The sequence below is a fragment of the Berghia stephanieae genome, chromosome 7 (assembly GCF_034508935.2).
Source record: "Berghia stephanieae isolate SIO BIC M18660-M18661 chromosome 7, UCSD_Bste_1.3, whole genome shotgun sequence".
NCBI lineage: Eukaryota > Metazoa > Mollusca > Gastropoda > Nudibranchia > Aeolidiidae > Berghia > Berghia stephanieae.
Window position 1 is genome coordinate 42,098,466 of NC_088366.1, and position 22,500 is coordinate 42,120,965.

General features: G+C 36.1%; 1 protein-coding gene across 1 annotated transcript in view; it reads right to left on the minus strand.

The window, feature by feature from the left end:
• Window positions 1-22,500, minus strand: part of LOC144977260 (uncharacterized) — a 188,757-nt gene that overhangs the window by 29,258 nt on the left and 136,999 nt on the right. Inside the window, exon 4 of the mRNA XM_078922292.1 lies at window positions 20,278-20,571. Coding sequence (XP_078778418.1) covers window positions 20,278-20,571 — 294 coding nt within the window. The remainder of the gene's footprint in view (window positions 1-20,277; window positions 20,572-22,500) is intronic.

Genomic DNA, 22,500 nt, shown 5'->3' on the forward strand with positions numbered 1-22,500 from the left:
AGAGAGAGAGAGAGAGAGAGAGAGAGAGAGAGAGAGAGAGAGAGAGAGAAAAGCTCTCACACCCAAGTGTCTCCCGGACGAAAAAATATCCAAACCAGGAGTCTAGGCAAAACCAAGGTGCCCATGATAAGGCGCCCCAATACGGGATAGAGAAATAAAGGCCATAAATGAGCAACAAATGGACGATTATTGGCCGGACTTTGATGAATGATGAGAGCTCTAAACATGTCCAAACTTCTCAACCCCAGAAGAGCTCCGTATCCGTAATACAACTTCGAGGAATTGACAGAAATAAGAATTTTGACAAGCTGAAGGCCATTCGTCGATAATTGAAATTTGTAGCAGAAGGAGGAGGAGGATGAGAAGAAGAAGAAGAAGAAGAAGAAGAAGAAGAAGAAGAAGAAGAAGAAGAGAAGAAGAAGAAGAAGAAGAAGAAGAAGAAGAAGAAGAAGAAGAAGAAGAAGAAGAAGAAGAAGAAGAAGAAGAAGAAGAAGAAGAAGAAGAAGAAGAAGAAGAAGAAGAAGAAGAAGAGGACGACGCGAAAAAAAAAAAAAGAAAATTCTGGCCAAAATAGCTGTTTTGTTAATGTGTTTTGTCAATGTGAAGTCTCGGGTTTAAGGGGTTTTGACAAGTTGAGAGAAATATTAATTAATCGACTTTTGAATTGAGAAATTTTTTTTTCAAAAATTAAATGTTTTGTCAGTGGAGATAACACCGTTATAATTCATGCCTTTCAGAGTTTTGTTTATTTGTTGGGTTGTTGTTTTTTTAGCACAAAGGCCTAGTCCATCAGGACGAAGTGCAATTTAAGGAGTGTGGTGTGTAGTTGGTAATGAGTAGTGGTGTCGTAATGTGTAGTGTAGTCCTGACATGAACAGCATATTGTGGGTTTATTACTGTAAACTCACGGTTGTGTATTGATAGGTTATTGAATATCGAAGTCGGCGTGAGCGTGCTCACCATATGGTGGTATTGGTGGAAGGGGGGGGGGGGGGTAGGTGTGAGGGAAGAATAGGCAAAGGAGGGAGACACGGAGATTAATGAAGACACGGGAAATCAAAAGACGACTTTAAAAAAGGACGCTTGACTTTGATACAACTTATTTAATTTAGTTTGGCCGCACACACACAAAAAATACAATTGACGACGATAACGACGACGACAATGATGATGAGAACAAGGACAAGAAGAAGAAGAAGGAGGAGGAGGAGGAGGAGGAGGAGGAGGAGGAGGAGGAGGAGGAGGAGGAGGAGGAGGAGGACGAGGAGGACGAGGAGGTGGAGGATTAAAAGACAGAGCGGGAGGAGAGGAAGAATAAGACGACGACGACGAGAAGAAGAAGAAGAAGAAGAAGAAGAAGAAGAAGAAGAAGAAGAAGAAGAAGAAGAAGAAGAAGAAGAAGAAGAGGAAGAAGAAGAAGAAGAAGAAGAAGAAGAGAAGAAGAAGGAAGGAAGAAGGAGAGAGGAGGAGGAGGAGGAGGAGAGAGGAGGAGAGGAGGAGGAGAGAAGAGAAGAGAGAAGAAGAAAGAGAAGAAGAAGGAAGAAGAGGAGAAGAAGAAGAGAAGAAGAAGAAGAGAAGAAGAAGAAGAAGAGAAGAGAGAGAAGAAGAAGGAAGGAAGAGAGAAGAAGAAGAGAAGGAGAAGGAGAAGAAAGAGGGGGAGAGAAGAAGAGAAGAAGAGAAGAAGAAGAAGAAGAAGAAGAAGAAGAAGAGAAGAAGAGAAGAAGAAGAAGAAGAAGAAGAAGAAGAAAGAAGAAGAAGAAGAAGAAGAAGAAGAAGAAGAAGAAGAAGAAGAAGAAGAAGAAGAAGAAGAAGAAGAAGAAGAAGAAGAATATACCGAACAAAAAAAAACATATTCAAAAAATAACAAAACAACAACCAAAAATATTCAAAGAAATCGCTTAAAGGCAAAGGGCCAACAAAACAAAATACAAAAGCTGAATACTTCGGGGTTTTCCCAGTTACGCAACGATGACGATATCGCTTTGACCACACCTCTTATAGCGAGATCCTTTAAAACAAATCCGAGAATGATCGAAAATCCTGCTATCCGGACAATGTCGTGTAGATTCAAGTATAACGATATAACAAAATGAAGAATCCTGGTAGGGAAATGTCGCTAAAACTGTTTTCTGTAGTGTGTAGAAAACAAACAACATGCGGGCAGATAAGACCTATCCTTTTATTATCAAATATGCACCGATTCGGAGAATGATAAAAAGGGTTACACACTCAACCGTACAAAGGTTACAACAATGCAATTACTGTGAGGACAAGGGTGTTGTTGTACGAGAATGTAAACAAAAATAAAATATTAACAATAAGGTGCATGGTTCGCGAGGAAAGGCAAAAATATATAAGAAAAGTCTGCTCTCTCTCTCTCTCTCTCTCTCTCTCTCTCTCTCTCTCTCTCTCTCTCTCTCTCTCTCTCTCTCTCTCTCTCTCTCTATGTGTGTGTGTGTGTGTGTGTACAATTTAATCAATTCCATTTCAATGAACCAAACAGCTCAGGGTAAAACAACGTTTTTTTGTGGGGTTTTTTTTTTAATTCGTTTTCCTACCAAGTCATGTCTGTATGGCTTTAAAGATTTGAATTTGGAAGAAAAAATCCAATTTGATCAAATAGCGCAGAAATATTTAAAGACAAATTTGATACAAGGACCAATATTCCACTCATATACCAGACCTTTAGCATTATACCATATGCATTGATCAAAACCAGCAACATCAATAGATGATAATGATCAAAACCTTACAATAATCACATTATAAATAGCACCTGTCGAATATACACATTTATACACACACACAAACACACAAATACAGAGATAGAGATGGGTGATAGAGAGAGAGAGAAAAAGAGGGAGTAAGAGAGAGAGAGAGAGAGAGAGAGAGAGAGAGAGAGAGAGAGAGAGAGAGAGAGAGAGAGAGAGAGAGAGAGAGAGAGAGAGAGAGGGAGAGAGAGTTTCAATAGACACTTTCGTCGATTGACAATTTTCTGATTGCACGCCGTATTTATTCTAGGAATGCAACAGGCCATGAATGCCATGTGCGTTTAAATTTGTTTAATTGTGTGCGTGTGTGTGTGTGTGTGTGTGTGTGTGTGTGTGTCGGGGGGGGGGGGTGTATGCAATGGTGAAATGTGCCTCCAAGAACATGTCACCCCATTGTCGCCAACCATGTGGGTGTGTGCATTTTCGAGACCCGTGTAGTTCAGGTAATATAATATTGCACATGACACATTCTAAAATTACACATCCTGTTTCTGAGTGTGTGACACAGCAAGTAATATGCATTATTATTTCTTGACACATGCAATATTACTATTTATTACCACAGTTATTATATCAACATTAAAACAAATGTAGGTAAGACGTTTGGTTAACCCGTCCAATCGTGTGCCCATCAGTGGCTGTATGTCGTCAAATTGAGAGACTCCGTTTAAATCATTGAAATTGTATATGAGTATGAGAATCCGCGATATTTGAGGGTGGGGGGGGGGGGGGTAAAAACTATTACTAACAGGTACTCATTAATCAATTGATAAAGAGTAATAGTGTAACTGTTGAAAAATTATATGGCGTCAAATATTTTGATCCAGTAAAGCTGAAAAACATTTTTACCAGATTTTGACAAATTCCTATAAGAACACGGACCTCCTAAAAGACATTTTAAAATGTTTTAAATTGTCCGTTATTGGCCTTCCATGCATTTCAAGATATTATCATTCGATTAAAATTGAAGCAATTTAAAAAGATAGAAAGAAAGAAGAGACACCAAAAACTCAAACGAAGTGCACATATTTAAATGTCTGATAACCCAAATATTTATTAGTCTTATTGTTGTGATGAAAAAGCTTAAACCAACGCAAAATATTGTCCACTTACAACAATGTAAAAACGAGCCCATAAATGCGTTCGTTATCAGATCTACAAATATGTTCACGTGGGTAACAAAACATTAAAAGCGACTGTTAACGACGTCATGTTTTCTTGTGTTGTGGATTGTTCATAAATGTTTTTTCCTTTGTGGACATGTGTTTAATACTTCTTTTTTTCTGTTTAGTTTAATTTAACATATGCCCGCACAGGAAAAAGAACTATTATCAACAATCCATAACAATCCATTGGGAATGAGAAGGGGGGGGGGGATAGTTGTTTCATTGGGGTGTGCGATGGATTGTTGACAATAAATGTTTTTTTCCTGTGTGGACATGTGTTAAATACTTCTTTTTCTGTTTAGTTTAACATATGCCCGCACAGGAGGAAAAAAACATTTAATATCAACAATCCATTACACACCCCAATGAAACAACTATAACCCACAGCTACCACCACCCACAAACACATACATACATACGCACATACACTTGTGCACATACATACGTGCGCACCGAAGTAAACATCCGGAAGACATCACTCTGACGACCCTAGACCTAACGGAGTCAACGTTGTCGGTTTAAACACACAAGAAGTATGAGCATTGAAATAAATAGATAGACAGATAGATGGATGGATGGATAGATAGACACATGGAAAGGGATTGGACTGAGAGATGACTATAAATGGTGGAATGAACCGAACAGGTTGTAACCACAAAAACCACATTCTATTTATACGATTTTCTAACAGCGGTTTTGTACACAACTCATAACACAGTATCATCATCATCATCATCATCATCATCATTATTATTATTATTATTATTATTATTATCATTATCATTATTATTATTATTATTATTATTATTATCATTATTATTATTATCATTATTATTATCATTATTATTATTATTATTATTATTTATTATTATTATTATTATTATTATTATTATTATTATTATTATTATTATTATTATATTATTACTATTATCTATATATTATTATTATTATTATTATTATTATTATTATTATTATTATTATATTATTATTATTATTATTATTATCATTATTATTATTATTATTATTGTTATTGTTACCGTTATCATTATTATTATATTATCATCATCATCATCATCATCATCATCATCATCATCATCATCATCATCATCATCATTATTATTATTATTATTATTATATTATTATTATTATTATTATTATTATTATTATTATTATTACGTAGTGTTTTTATGCACCTCCGTTGACGGTGTATCTTAACGGATCGTTTTTATACACCTCCGTTACGCATGTGCATTCTACCCAATTTCATCAGCGATATTGTGTTTCTGTATTTGGACATGGCAAAAGTTATATTGTGACATCTGTAGGATGTCTTTGTTAATAAATTTACATTTTCGAACGTACTGGGTTCGAATCTTATGTGGACATTTTTTTTTTTTTCATTCTTCTTCTTCTTCTTCTTTTTTTTGTTGTTGTTGTTGTTGTTGTTGTTGTTGTTGTTGTTGTTGTTGTTGTTGTTGTGTTGTTTTTGTTGTTGTTGTTGTTGTTGTTGTTGTTGTTTTTCGAAAACTTTTTATCATGTTAAAGAAAAAATTCGATTTTAATTTACTAAAATTATTTATTTATTTGAGATCAGTATTTGTGTGACATGTTTCTTTTTACCTTTGATTGTTTAAACTATTGTTATTATTCTTTAATTTATTATCATTGTATAAACGTACTTCGGTAATCACTAAGCAGCGTGCTAAACTATAATCTAAAACTATTTAAACCTCATGGAGGTATGCAGTAACATTTTCATGAATTTACCATCACCGCCAACGGAGGTGCATAAAAATGGTGCGGTTTTTTTGTACACCTCCAATGGAAGTGCATAAAAACGGTGCGTTTTTGTACACCTCCAACGGAGGTGCATAAAACGCCACCTTATTATTATTATTTATTTATTATTATTATTATATTATTATATTATTATTATTATTATATTATTATATCATATTGTATTATTATTATTGTATCATTTCTATTCTTATTTTTTATTATTATATTTTATCACCACCAATTTATTTTATTATTATTTATTATTATTTTTATAAAATATTATTTATCATCTATTATTATTATTATTGTCATTATTATCATCATCATCATCATCATCATCATGATCTCTATCATCATTATCTTTGCTATTATATAATAATCATCATCATTATTATTATCAATATTATAGTATATGAATTTTTAAAAATACCCAGGCGCTGGCATTCAGCAAACATTTCAACCCGGTAGACAAACAAACAAAATAAATAAATCAATGAAGACTCCGATACATTGATTCATACACCCTAATCTAAAATAAACAATTCATAAAGGATTAATACATGAAATTACGACCTAGGTACGCTGTACTGCATGTCATGAATCATGAAAATACGGCCGTAGTGCGAATATGGCTCTATGTGACGTGAATCATAAAAATACGGCTGTGGTACGTTACTATAATCTGTGAATTACCGTTTTTGTTTGTTTGTTTGTTTGTTGCTTTAGGTCTCTTCCAACACAATTGAGGTTATATGAGAGACCGCTGAAACAAAAAAACAAGCAATCTAACAAAAATAGTACAAATGTAAATCAAAATCATAACCTAAAGATATCATAAGCTAAATTATAAATAACCAAGAACAAACAGGCAGAAGATTTTCAGAAAAAAAAAATATCCCCTGTCAAAAATACAATCACAAACCAAAGAAGCAGGATAGGCTAGTAAAGAGAAGAAGAAACGACATCACTATCGGCTCGTACACCCATGCGAACATCATAGGTATATGATTCAAGGGTGATGCTCCCATCCAACCACCCGCGTGAATTACCGTAGTACGTTCTTAAATGACGTGAATCATAAGAATATAGCTGTGGAACTAATGTTCCATATGATATGACGTTAATCATGAAAATACGATCGTAGTAATGTATTATATGATATGAATCATGGAAATACGACTGTAGAACGTTATTATATGATGTGAATAATGACAATACGATTGTAGAAAGTTACTATATGACGTGAATCATAAAAATACGTCTGTAGTCAGTTACTATATGACGTGTATCATGAAAATACGACAGTAGAACGTTACTATATGACGTGAATCATGAAAAGACGTCTGTAGTAAGATACTAAATGACGTGAATCATGAAAATACGACAGTAGAACGTTACTATATGACGTGAATCATGAAAATATGAGTAGTACGTTGCTCTATGATGTGAATCATGAAAATACGGCTGCAGTACATTACTATATGACGGAAAGTACGAGTGTAGAACGTTATTATATGGCGTGAATCATAAAAATATGGCTGGAGTACGTTACTATATGACGAGAATAATGAAAATACGACTGTAGTACATTGCTGTGAATCATTAAAATACGAATGTGGTAAGTGTTACTCAATGACGAAAAGTACGTAGAATGTTAATAATACGTGAATCATGAAAATACGACTGTAGAACGTCATTATTTGACGTGAATATACGGCTGTAGTACGTTGTTATATTATGATGTGAATCATGAAAATTAAAAACTAAATGGTTTTTTTTTTTTCTGTTTAAAAAAAATCCAAAATGATTATCTTGAGCCTGGAGTGTTCCATACAGTAGTGACTAAAGAACACGAACCACAAAAAGTGTTGGGTATGCTGAATGAGAACTATGAGTATCAATGTAGGAATCGCGTAGTGCTTAATCATACAACAGCATTGAATTAATCATTATTACTTTTTTAATTGCCTGTTAAATTAAATTGAGCTTTTATATAGAGCAATATCCACTAAACGTGCTCAAAGCACTTTACAAGGAGTCCATGGCCAACAGCAATATTTAACATGTAGGACGGGACATGACGCCTATTAGGCGATATTACATTTTTTTTTTTCGGACAGAGACAATGCTGTTAGCGGCCAGGTACTCATTATAAACCCGAGTACGGTGAGAGAATATGAATAAAGAGTCTTCTCCAAGGACTCAACAATGCGCCGAGCGAGGCTTGAACCCAGGACCTTCCGATTCGAAAGCGAGTGTCAAACCACTAGACCACATCGCCGCACAATTGCCTGTTACACAACAATTATTATTAACTATTATTAACTTTTATCTCAGAGCCCACGAATTCTGAGTTAATCCTTGTATCTGTTGTGTAATTTTTTATTTTTCTAAAAACGTACACAACAAAATTGCTCTATGGTTAAAACATGACACACGTTTCTCGATCAGTAGATCCTATGACTTTTACTTCACTACTATTACTAGACGAGGGGGAATGTTGGGGGGGGGGGGGGGGGGGGGGTGAAACAGTTTTTAAATACTTTGCTTTTTTTTTTTTTTTTTTGTCTTTTTACTCCCCACAATATAAAAACTGCTCTTGAATGCGTTGGACAATCTACAATTTAAATATTTAATTAAGGGGTTCGGCTGTAGTCAATCTGAATCAAACTATAATTTCTCCGATTATATATTTACCTTAATAATATAACAACAGATCTAACCGTTTTCACCAAGAGAGCATTCAAAGCGTTGTGGGTCGGACTTCAATGAAGCTATTTTATTATTTGGTGGACATATTATATTATAATTATTATAATAATTATATTATAATTATTTTATTATAATTATTGTTTATTCCTCCTCCTCCTCCTCCTCCTACTACTACTACTACTACTACTACTACTACTACTACTACTACTACTACTACTACTACTACTACTACTACTACTACTACTACTACTACTACTACTACTACTACTACGACTATTATTATTATTATTATTATTATTATTATTATTATTATTATTATTATTATTATTATTGTGCGGCTATGTGGTCTAGTGGTATGACACTCGCTTTCGGATCGGAGGGTCCTGGGTTCGAGCCTCGCGCTCAGCGCATAGTTGAGTCCTTGGAAAAGTCTCTTTACTCACATTCTCTCACCGTACTCAGGTGTAAAATGAGCGTGGTCTTTGTCCGAAAAATTGTAATATCGCCTAACAGGCGTCATGTCCCGTCCTACATGTTAAATGTTGCTATTGACCAGGGACCCCTTGTAAAGCGCTTTGAGCACATTTAGTGGATATTGCGCTATATAAAGCTCAATTTAATTAATCTAATTATTCTTATTCTTATTATCATTATTATTATTATCATTATCATTATTACTATTATTATTATTATCATTATCATTATTACTATTATTATTATTAATATTATTATTATTATTATTATTGTTATTATTACTATGATTATGATTATGATTATAATTATAATTATTATTATTATTATTATTATTATTATTATTATTATTATCATTATTATCATAATCATCACCATTAATATTATTGTTGTTACTGTTATTCGTAATATTATTACCACCATCATCAATATCACTTTCATCTTTAACGTTATCATTATGGTCTTATCATCATTCATTAATTACACCATCATCATATTTACCACAAACACCACATCATCATTATTAATATTATTATAATTATCTTTATCATTATTATTATCATCATCAATATTATCATCATCACTGTTACTATTACAATAATAACAATAATAATAATTAATAATAATAATAATAATAATAATAATAATAATAATAATAATAATAATTATTTATTATTATTATTATATTATTATTATTATAATTATTATTATCTTTATCATTATCATCATCAATATTATTATTATCATCGCTATTACTATTACTATTATTATTATCATCATCATCATCAGCAGCAGCAGCATCGTCTTGATAAAGAGATGGAAAGAGAAAGAGCAATTTTACCTGATGCGATGGCCACGATCCAAGTCAATGGTTAGAATGAATATATTATAAAAATAATCCACTTTAAACCAACCAATTTCACACGATCCTTAAACTCTTAACAAAATCTTCACAACTGCTGGATAATTAAAAATAAGGCAGCGTCGCACCAACTGTAACCATCACCGAAGCACACAAGTCTAGTAGATAGTAGTAAAGACACCACTAACCACTTTACCCGTACACGCCGAGGAATTACTGGTTTTCCATACAAATTCCACAGAAAAATTGAATGATCTTGGTAGAATGAGACAAACGATATCTTGATAATCACAATAAAAGTATACACATTCTCACAGAAACCGATTTTATCTTCCTATGTCTAAACCATTTAAATGATACAAGTGCTAACTTCCAGCCAAAGGTCGTGGCAGATGGAAAGAATTTGCAAGGGGTAAAATTATAGTAACCAACTAATAATAGCCCTAGTCTATGTTACCCCTGCCACCTCCTCCACAACAATAATAATATAACATAGTATTATATATTATAAGTACTATAGGTCTATATATCTAAGTCCTATACTACAATCTATCCGACCGACCGACCGTCACCAAGTTCAAAGTCACGATTGACTAGCCTACTAAAAACGCCTTGCCTTTTTCTTTCATTCTTTCCCTCTTTTTTTTTTTTTTATAAATATTTTTTTTTCTCTCTCCCCCCTCTCTCTCTCTCCTTCTCTCTCTCTCTATCTCAACTCACCTGACCCCTCTCTCGTTCTCGTTCGTTACTGTTATTCTTACTTTGCTTAGGTACTCTGCCCGCCCGCCCGCTATGCCACTGCGTTTCGTTCCACATTCGAAATCCGTCTCGTATAGTCCCGTCGTCTCGTGTCGTGTGTCTGTCTCTCACTCACTCCTGATTACTCCTGAATTTCTCTTTGCGTGAAGTGTACTTAGGTACACTAACAAAAAGAACCATTTACGTCATTAAGCCAGAAAACTTGCATTTCATACGTCGATCAATTAAGGTGACAAATACGAAATTTGTGAAAAACTTTTTTAAAAAAATTAAACAGGAGACATCTTCAGCTTTTCGGGATATTTTTTCCGACAAATTGGAGATTAGCATTATTGACACAATACGAAGGAAAGTTTTCTGACCAAAATATACAAAAGAAATTTTGTCAAAGTACACAAACGTCCGTGTGCGTTACAACACTGTTTCAGCTTTGCCACCGACACCACTTATTATTCATTCTACTCACTCATAGCGCACGCCACCTTGCCCTGCTTTCTCTTGCTTACGTTACTTATAGGGCGTGTGGCACAACATACTACTAACTGTACTACTGGTTACTATAATTCACAAAGCAGATGCATTCCTCGATGACTGGCAACGGCGGCGGTCTCACTCATTCCCTCAATCGCACGCGTGATGGGCACGCTCACTACTCACGATGACGTGACGTAGTATGTATCTAGGAAGGAAGAGATATTCACAGTGAGGAGATATAAATATTCTCTCTCTCTCTCTCTCTCTCTCTCTCTCTCTCTCTCTCTCTCTCTCTCTCTCTCTCTCTCTCTCTCTCCTTTACCATAATATTTCATTCAAAAACGTTATATGATAATATAATAAATCGTAAGAAAGGAACAACTCGTAAACATAATAATCATTATTTAATGAAAAAATATGGAAAACCATGAACAAAATATCAACACCATCAACAACTATTGCTGCTAAGGCCGCAACATAGACTCAAACATGAAGGGGGGGGGGGGGGGTTAAAAATAAAAATAAAAATGACGACCTGTGTAAAAAGATACACAATTACAATATGCAACGATATACACATTGCCAAATAGGTACAACAACACAACAACGTCAACAACAACTACTACTACAACTCCTGCTGCTACTACTATCTACTACTAGAACAACAACAACAAAACAAGAATAATTCACTACAACAACAAATAAAAATGATGGCCAGGGGAGCATTAAAAAAAAACAAACAAACAAAAACGGAGGAGGATGGAGGATATGGAATCTAGGAAGAAATTATTGAAGAAATGAAAGAAAGGTAGATAGGAAAAGAGAGATTATATATATTATATATATATATATATATATATATATATATATATATATATATATATATATATATATATTATATATATATATAGAGAGAGAGAGAGAGAGAGAGAGAGAGAGAGAGAGAGAGAGAGAAACTTGATACTTGATGAAAACAGAACTATTTTCGATGAAATAATGCATAAAGTGCCAGTGTGACGTAACAAGTCAACCTCTTCATTAACGACGTGATTGATTGTATGAATGACCGGGAGATAGATAAGAAAGAGGGGGGAGAGGGGGGGGGGGCGAGAGCGTTTGAAAATAGCCAACCCAGTCTAAAATGGTTGTTTGCTCGTGCGTCACGCTGAGATGAGACAGATTGGAGAATAAACAAACTTGCATTTCATTTGGTTCCCCCCGCCCCCCCCCCCCCCTCTCTCTCTCTCTCTCTCTCTCTCTCTCTCTCTCTCTCCCCCCCCCTCTCTCTCTCTCTCTCTCTCTCTCTCTCTCTCTCTCTCTCTCTCCCTGCCATATAAGGACCATGGAGCCTAATTTTATCCCGGTCTGTTTAGGGTGAAACGGAAAACAATAATTGCTTGTTACCCTTTGGATACGACGCTAGTCTAACGCAAAGCACTTTCCAACATATACTGACAGACCCAGCTACTCAACCACAGATGGGTGGGCAGTAACATAAAATATCGACTTTATTTGGGATCAATCCCTTTGTGAGTGAAGTGAGTGTTCTACCAGTTGAACTATCGGGACCCTGTTGTGTGACGAGTAGCCCCCCCCCCCCCCCCCCAAATAAGAAGTCTTTGACACAAATGTTGCAAAATATCGACAAACTTCAGATATTTGGTTATTGTGTACTAAAATAGATTTGGTACATTATCAAAAATCTGTAATTTATGAATTAATTTGTGAAGCATGTCACAAACAAAACCAAAAAAAAAAAAAAAAAAAAAAATAATAATAATAAATACAGTGTCATGAAATTATGCAAAATTACATTACACATTTCACAGGATACGTTCAGTATTTTTCAAATGTCCCCAGACTTCATTCTAGTTGACTCGGGACTAGATACAGGTTCCGTGTTGACCGTTTTCTGATTTCGCCAGGCCCATTTTGCGAGGGTTTTTTTGGTCAAGTTAAGGAGCGTTTAACCATTCTTTAACTTCCGTATCCTGGGAAAAAAAATCATATTTATTTAATTTGGCCAAATACCGATCAATTTAAATGACCTCATCTTGGCAACAATTTTTTAAAAACCCGTCTTAATAGTGTTTGCGCGCGCGCGTCTGTGTCTCAATACTGCATACCAACCCCCACCCCCCCTCTCTCTCTCTCTCTCTCTCTCTCTCTCTCTCTCTCTCTCTCTCTCTCTCTCTCTCTCGCTATCTCTCTCTCTTTTTTTTTTTAAATTTGTTTATCTCATCAAAACTCAAATCAAATTATTTATTCTTATTCTCCACACTTCATTCGAAAACAAACAATGGCAAACCCACCAAATATAGCATCGATAGCTAAATAAACCCACACAAAAGCAACACAATCCACTCAATGACGACAACAAATTATGACGACAATGACGATGCCGTCCAATACACTACAACGACGAGAACAACGACGAGGACGATGACACCAGCAGCAGCAGCAAAACTACCTACGTCATCGAAATCACAAAATGAAAAGGGAAAAAAAATGAAGCGGGAGATAAAAACAAAACAAAAAACAAAAAATAAAATAAAATAAACCCCGTACTATAGCAGCATCAGAGAGTCGTTGATAACACACAGCATCCCCCTTTTAGCCTCGAGAGCCATCGATTTTTGCCGATATTTTTAGCTTATCAAGACTTAACCGTATTTAGTGTCGAGGTTGAGGTGAGGGCGTCAGAGGGTGGGTGGGTGGGGGTGCAAAGGTGGTGGCGGTTGTTGTGTGTGTGCGTGCGTGTGCGCGCGCGCGCGCGCGTGAATGCGTGTGTGAGAGAGAGGGCCATTGAGGCAGTAGTCTAGAGAGTTGGTCTCTATAGATGTATAATAATATGCACAATTAACCTCAGTGGTCCAAGTGAGGACTGCCTGACCCATACTGACAAAACGCTTACAGAAGGAACGAAATTGACGTCACTCAGCTTTTTGTTATTGTTTTTAGCCAGCCATTTTCATGTGTAGTTCTCACTTAATTGTATCGATCAGGCTATACACATTTAAGGTTACGCATAGTTTTCTGTGTTGGTACTTATATCCGGCTGGCGGATGTTGTGAGTTTTTTTTTTTATTAAATGCATTGCGCCAATTAACATTTTGGTTAGAAAGTTTGTTTAAAAAAACAAACAAAAAAGAATTAAAAAAAAAAAAACCTCAACGATATATTAATGATGACCACAAAATGTCTAAAATGAGACTACTTTGAACGTTGTAATTTTGTATCCTCTTGTTTCACCGTTTAACTAACATTGGGCGAGACGTCATGAGAATTGAACTCTGGCTTCAGAGTTGTGTCCTTGGAAAAGGACATTACAGCACATCAAACCCCATTCGTTTCAGGAGTCTACTATTATGAGAAACTGGTTATAAAAGATGAAATCAAAGGATATGGGCACACGACAAACGTCAGGTAGTTTAAAAATAAGCCGACGTGCTGTGGACTGTAAAAAGTAATTAACAAAAATGAACATAACAACTTAAAAAAAAAAGAACAAAATACCAAACACTGAACATTTCGGGATCAAAACCTTTCTTCAGCCAACAACAACAACAACAACAAACAAAAAAACAATAAAAACATAAATACATTACTTAAAAACAAGATAGACCAGAGAAATTATCTGCGTCTATCTGTTTTTTTTTTTTAATGTTTGCTGAAGAAGGGTTTTTGAGCCCGAAACGTTCCATGTTTTGTATTTTGTTCTTTTTGAAGCTGTCATATTCATTGTTGTTTATTACTTTTGGTAATTTTAAAAAGAAATGTTGGACATAATATGAATAATAATACATTCTGCTGACGCCATCGGAAAATAAACAACACTTAACATTTTGGCCAGAAAACTCCTCCTCCAAAAATATCGATGAATTCAAACGACCCTCACCTTATCAAAAACTCTCAAATCCGGGACTTTCATTGAAAAGTAATTTGAATTATGAAAATGCTTTTAAGAATGTCCATGTTTGTTTATTGTTATTTGGGGGAAGTGCGGTAGAGAAAGCAATATTCATGAGTCACAGGTGCTCAAGAATAGTTCACAAAGTAAACTCATCAGCATTCTTTCCCTTTACCCAGCCTAAAGTCCCACACAGACGACACGAGCTCCTCGACAAAAGGAAAGCACTGAGTTCCAAATGAAATGATATTTTTTAAAAATAAACAACAAACAAACCGGCAACAAACACACAAATCGAGAAAAACCAAGTTTCATGTTTTTGACATAATACAGTTTTGAGACGACGAGTCATGAATATTACATCTCTTAAAGAACATCACTCATACGCAACAGACTAATTTCCCTCACAGAGAGGTCACTCGTCAGGTCAGTCGACTCACGTCAGGTCAGCTCACTGCAGGACAAAAGACAGAGGGCCACAGAGAGAGAGAGAGAGAGAGAGAGAGAGAGAGAGAGAGAGGGGGGGGGAGGGAGGGAGAGAGGGAGACAACAGATCACTGCCATAATCTGAAATAAAAACACATTGTTAAAAGTTTGGCCAGAAAACTCGTCCTTCAAATTATAACGATCGAATAAAACCTCATCTTGTCAAACACTCTCAAACTGGGGTCTTCACAGCTCTATGAAGTCCCAGAGTGTTTGACAAGATGAGGGCCATTTCAATCGATCGATAATTGAAGGACGCGTTTTCTGACCAAACTTTTTTTTAATGTGTTGGGGGGTTTTTAGAGTAGGATAGAAGGCCCTACCAGTAAACTCCTACCTACCATGCGTGCAATGCAGTAACGCTCCACACTGACAAATCACATGTTTTATATTTACACATTTTGACCAGAAATCGTTTATTGGAAATATCGGTCGATTTCAGCTATAGTCTCAAAGCCTGACATTTCTTTTCATGTCTCGAGTTGGAGGCATTTGGGACAAGCTGGGAGTCGTGTTACTCGATCGATTTATTTCTGGTCTAAATGAAAGAAAAACTAGTTGAGTTCCAGTCAGACAGAGTAGGTAGAGTGTGTGGTGGTAAGTAACTCGTAATAACTATGTATTATATAAGTACAGTAAATGGCTTGACAAGGCCCGTGGTGGAGATTACGTCAGTCCGAGTCAGTCGAGATGTGGTCTATAATGAATGAGATGAATTGAAACTCGCCCCCGATGTAAACAGGGCAGGGTACGGCCTGAGGTTAATGGCAGAATTACAAGTGTGTTTTCAATGCCAGGCAACTCTGGCCCGCTTAGTAAATGGATGGGTGTGCGGGCGAGGGGATGGACGGGATGAATGGATGGATGGATAGACGGACGGACGTATGATTGGGTGAGTAGACGAATGGGTTGATGGATGGATGGATGGATGAATCCTAAATTATAAATAATGGATAGGTGAATATTAGAGAGACAAATAGGTTGGTGGATAGCAGGTGGATAGAAAGATGGACAGTAAGAGATAAAGGAGGGCCGCGGCGCAAATGTTCAAGTACATAAGTAAATAATAATATACAATACATTTTTCTGATCGACCGGTTTTGCTGACAATGATAAGATATGTTTATCCATTCTCTTCCACAAAGAGACCCAAGTGCCTCCTTAAAATATCCCTATCTATGACTTCATCAAAGAAAGTCAGGTGGGTCACCTCAGTTCTATATTGACTTAGAATGAGGCCATGCTACGAAACACGATGCATTCTGACCTCACTGTGATGGCGTTTACTACGAATCAAAAACATTATATCACTGAAATGAGTGACTTGGTACAGTCGTGCTCGAGGTCAGAATATGCGGACAATCCTGTCTGATGTTTACAAAGTTTAATCGGTTAATAACTGGCGTAGCCTGGAAAGACATTTAACGATTTGGGCAGAAAACTCGTCCTTCAAATATCGATTGATTTCAATGACACTCATCTTGGTAAAAACTCCCAAACCTGATAACTCACGAGGCGAGGGTCATTTAAATCGATCGCTAACTAAAGGACCAGTTTCCTGGCCAAATGTTTGAAAACGTGTCTCCAGATTACGGCAGTTAATGGGTTAAATAAAGAAAAATAGCAAAAACAATAGCAATTGCTTGCTACCCTTAGGATAGGACGCTTGTCTACCGCAAAGTACTGTCCAATAGATCTAACAGACCAAGCAAAAAAAATTACTACTGGGTGGACAGGGGAATCAGAAAAAATATCGACTTCACCCGGGATCGATCTAGGTCCCTTTGCGCGTGAAGCGAGTGACCCACCAACTGAGCTATCGGGGCCACAATTTGAGAGAAAAGTGAACATAATAAATGAGTTTTGGACCACAGTGAGATCGTCCTTGTCCATAACACAATCTATGAATTAATCGATTAAGATGACTCTTAAGTTGTCTACATTTCGATAATTCCCTATAGTTTCTCACTAAATTATATCAATCAGACATTGCCGTTTAAGTTAAGTAGGTTACACATAGTTTTGTGTGTTGGTACGATCTGTCCCGCTGACGGATGTTGTATTTTACCCAAATCATAGCATCAATACTTTTTTCACAAGACAGCAGGTGAGACACATTATGATGACACGTCGGGGACCACTCAAGACCTGAAGAATGGCATCAACAGAATAATAGTGTGATCACGTTTAGCTTCTCAAGGAGTCCACAACCATACTTCTTCCACTCTTTCGGATGCTATTCTTGCTATGGTTTTTTATTATTATTTTTTTTTTTTTTGGTGGGCTTTTATTTTGATGCCAGATTCAAGCGCTTAGAAAGATGAAGCTTTGGAATGCAAAGCCCTTTTTTACGAATTATCAGAATCATCATAATAATAATAATCATCATCATCATCCTCATCACCATCAAAATCAACCACCAAAACCACCACATCCTCATCATCGTCATCGTCATCATCATCATCATCATCATCATCATCATCATCGTCGTCGTCGTCGTCATCATCATCATCATCATCATCGTCGTCGTCGTCGTCATCATCATCATCATTGACTAAAATAAATAGATAAAAACGACGGATTGTTTGAAAACAATTTTTTTTTTTTTAAACGTGAAGAGTTGAGAGTAATAAAAACAACCTTTTGTCCCCAAATCATAGGAAGGCACAGAAAGAAAGAAAAGAAAAAAACAAACAAAAAAAACAATACGGCAATTTTTTAAGGGCGTAGTAAAATGATGTTTGAGATGGGGTGGCGGTCACACTTAAATGGACGACTTTAAGGCTACCTGAGGGACTTTAACTTTATTTCTAGCTACGAAAATCGAGCGAGTCAGGTTCATTTAATACCCTATTTAAAACAACAACAAGAACAAAAAACAGTGTCGCTGACCACTTTTACGGTTGAAGAACAAAGAAATAATATAGATGCCAGGGAGTCTTGTTTTTTGAGATGATGGTGACGATGATGGTGATAATGATGATGATGATGATGATGATGATGATGATGATGACGACGACAATGATGATGGATGACGACGGAGACGACAATCACGATGATGATTTGGTGGTGGAGCCATCGCTACTTAAGAGAACGTTTTCTGGCCTAGATGAAACTATTGTGTTTGTTTTTTTGTTTTATAACAAATTAGCCTATCATCAACAACCCGCAAAGTTATTCGTTATTCAAAGGACGGTACTTTTCTAGAGTTGTAAGCGCAGGAACATTAGAACTCTGAGGTCAATCCCGTTTTCTGTAGTTCTATAATATTATGGACTATTAGTGCTATGCGTTTAGGTAAAATACTCACGACATCCTCCACTCATATAAAGCATACCAACACACTTAATTATGTGGAACCTTTAACATTAACAGTCTGATTGATAGAATTTAGTGAGAACTAATCCGCCAACTGGCTGTAAAAAAAAAACACCAACAAACAAAAGAAAAACGACAACAAAAATAAAACCAATAACAAAGAGCTGACTGATGTAAACTTCTTTCCTTCTATAGGTGCTGTGCGCTTGGCTAAGAAACTCACAACATTGCCACCTAGATGTATAACGGACCAACACACAAAACTATGAGTAACCTTGAACGTTTATAGTATGTTTAATACATAGTTTATTGAGAATTAAAAAAAAAAAACAACAATAACAAAGACCTGAGTGACGTCGACTTCGTTCTATCTACACAATAATTGATCGTAATCCTTAGAATGGGACATTATATTTTAAAAATAAAAAATTATGCCCTTCCGCCACGACATCATAAGATATCGTCGCCTAGGCATTCCATGAAGATAATTCATCAAGCAAGATGTCTGATGTCAACAGGAATCGCCAATGTTGTCTAAGTGAGCAAATTGGGGGTTGATAATCTTGTTCAAGGAGAAAAAAACGAAAGTGCCTGAATCGGAGCTCGAACCCGGGACCTTCCGGGTAACAATGCAATGCCTTATCCACTCGGCACCCTTCCCCCCCCCCCCCCCCCTTTCCACATTAATTTTGTAAATATGGAAAAGTACTTTTCACCATGTCTACGTAACAGATTTAGTTAGGCGATAACAAACTGCTGGGTTGGCAAAGGGGTCCGAAGAATTGAATTGACCGCACCTGGGATCGACCCTGGTTCCTTTGTAACTAAAGAGGGTTTTGTCCAATGAGCTATAGGGAAACCAATCGAAGAGAAAAATGGGAAGAAAAATATATAGCAAGATGGAAAGAAAATAAGAAGGCGGAAGAGGGGTGAAATGGCTATAAATAGTCAATGACGTCATTTTCATTAAGTAAACGTGCGGGTTATTTCAGGAGGAATGCGATCCGTAATGAATTGCGGAAGTTATTTTAAACGATGTTGTTGATGGTAGTTGCAGAAGGGTGGGGAGGGGGAAGGGAGAGAGAGAGAGAGAGAGAGAGAGAGAGAGAGAGAGAGAGAGAGAGAGAGAGAGAGGGGGGGGGGGGAGGAGGAGAGAAGAGGAATTAATGAATGGAAAGGTGGGTTGGGGGAATGCAACTTGATTGGCTTTGGGGCAGGTATTTTAAGCGAAGTTTTTTTTTTTTTTTTTATTGTATTTTTCTTTTCTGTTTTGTTTTGCTATTGGGCTTTGTGTGATTTTGTGTTTGTTTTGTTTGTGTTTTGCTTCTTTTTTGTTTTATTTTGTTAGTTATTTATGTTAATCATCATTGTAATTAATAGTAAATTCATCTATTTATTTATTGATTTTATTGATTTTTTTGCTTTTGCTTTTGCTTCCGTTTTTTTCTTTCTTTGTGTGTATGTGTGTGTGTGTGTGTGTGAGAGAGAGAGAGAGAGAGAGAGAGAGAGAGAGAGAGAGAGAGAGAGAGAGAGAGAGAGAATTCACCATAGTACGGTAATTGTACTTACCATGGAGGTATTCCTGATCTAGATGTGTAGAAGAGCTTGTATTATCCCTTGATCCAGGACTAGTAAAGGAGGTAGCATCAGAGGTGGTGATATTGCTATACTTATTGATATTTATACAACTATTGTTTGTACAATTACTTTTATTACTATCATTGTTATGGCAAGTGTTAATCGTCGAGGTGACGGTCCCTGAGGTGGTTGTAAGGCTAGCGGTCTTTGCCGACGACGATGGGTGTGTTGGTTTACGTCCTGAACCGACTACGTCTACAGCAGCGACGGAGGAGGACTGAGTACCTGTAGGAATAAATAAATAAATAAAATAAATAAATAAATAATAACGAACGAACGAACGAACGAACGAATGAATGAATGAATGAACGAATGAACGAATGAATGAATGAATGAATGAATGAATGAATGAATGAAAATCATGTTTCATTATTTAACAGAGAGAAATTGATCATGGGTTGTCAAGAGTAGAGTATTGGTGTACTTTTGTGTCGAGTATTATGAAAATCACCAGATCTTGTTTTTAAAAACCCCAAAACTTAAGCCTTTATAACAAGTGTCATCCGCTAAATATGCTCAAAGTACTTTACAAGGGGCCCCTGGCCAACAGCAACACAATATTGAGGACGAGACATGACGCCGGCTATGCAATTTTTACTCCTTTTTTTTTTTTTCCCCTTACGCTATAAACAGCCATGTATTCATCTTAAACCCAAGCACTGTGAGAGATTGCGAGTAGAGAGTCGTTTCCGGTCCGAAGGCGAATGCCATACCAGCGAGACCACATAAGCAGCCAGAGAAAGTCCCGAGTTTAAGAGACCTACGCCCCAAGTTTGAGAGTTTTGTTGTTTGTTTTGTTTGTTTTGTTCTTTTTTTTGCCAAGATGAGAGTCATTTAAATCGATCGATATTGGAAGGACGAGTTTTCTGGCCAAATTTTAAAATATGGGTTTTTCCAGAGTACGGGAGAGCTAAGGTTTCAACCTTGAACTATGAGAGAAGAATGAGCATGACTAAATAAATGTAACGATTTATCCCCCCTTGCTGCTCATCATACCATTCTAGATATCTGTCAATAGTCAATTTCTCTAGGGTCGTCCAAAAATAGAGTATTGTAATCCGATAATATGTAGATAGAATTCAGTCCTTGACAAAGGTTAGTATGATGAATGCCATCAAATTGTGTGACTTGTTATCATTTAATTACTGGGTTTTTTAAATCTTTCATTCAGTTATTTAATTGTTTAACGTTTTGCTTTGTTTTCTGAGGGTTTTTGTTTGTTTGTTTTTTCTGTTGGCTTTATATTTTTTGTTTTTGTGTTTTGTTTTGTTTTTTTGTTTTCTGGAATTTTTTTGATGTTTTTTTTTTTTTGTTTTTTTTTTTTTGTGTACACTTTGTTTTTTGGTTTGTATTGTTAACATTTTAATGACGAGAAATATGTCCTAAAATTCAATTATTATTTTTTTTTTTAATATTGAGCTTGTATATAGGGCAATATCCACTAAATGTGCTCAAAGCGTTTTACAAGGCAGGTAGAAATGTGTGACATAAATAGCATCAAAAGAAAAAAAAATACAATAATGATGATGATGATGATGATAAAAATAAATATAATAATAATAATAATAATAAGAAGAAGAAGAAGAAGAAGAAGAAGAAGAAGAAGAAGAAGAAGAAGAAGAAGAAGAAGAAGAAGAAGAAGAAGAAGAAGAAGAAGAAGAAGAAGAAGAAGAAAGGATTAATTCAATTTTACGACATTCAGAACACTAAACTGATGTGTGTGTGTGTGTGTGTGTGTGTGTGTGTGTGTGTGTGTGCTTATTTACGGTCTGATAACCCAAATTGTTATGGAAATACACTCGAAGCAACGCAAAAATATTGTCCATTACAACATTGTTAAATGAAGCCCAAAGTTGTGTTTGGTTATCCGATCTGCTAATATGTGCACCTTGGTGTGTATCACTCAAAAGTTACATTTCCCCTACTAATATCTATCACTCGCCATGTCGTGCGTACACACGACATGCACTGTCTTCTTGTGTTTTATTGTTAACTGGTTCTATAACACATTTTCACACACCATTGCATTATAACCAGGTTGTGTAGTAGGCCGACAAAGAGGGCATTACTTTAATGTCACCGTATTCTGGGTGTCGAGTTTTATTCTCATCTGATCTCTCCCCACCCTTCAGTTTCAGCCTCGAATTAGCCCTG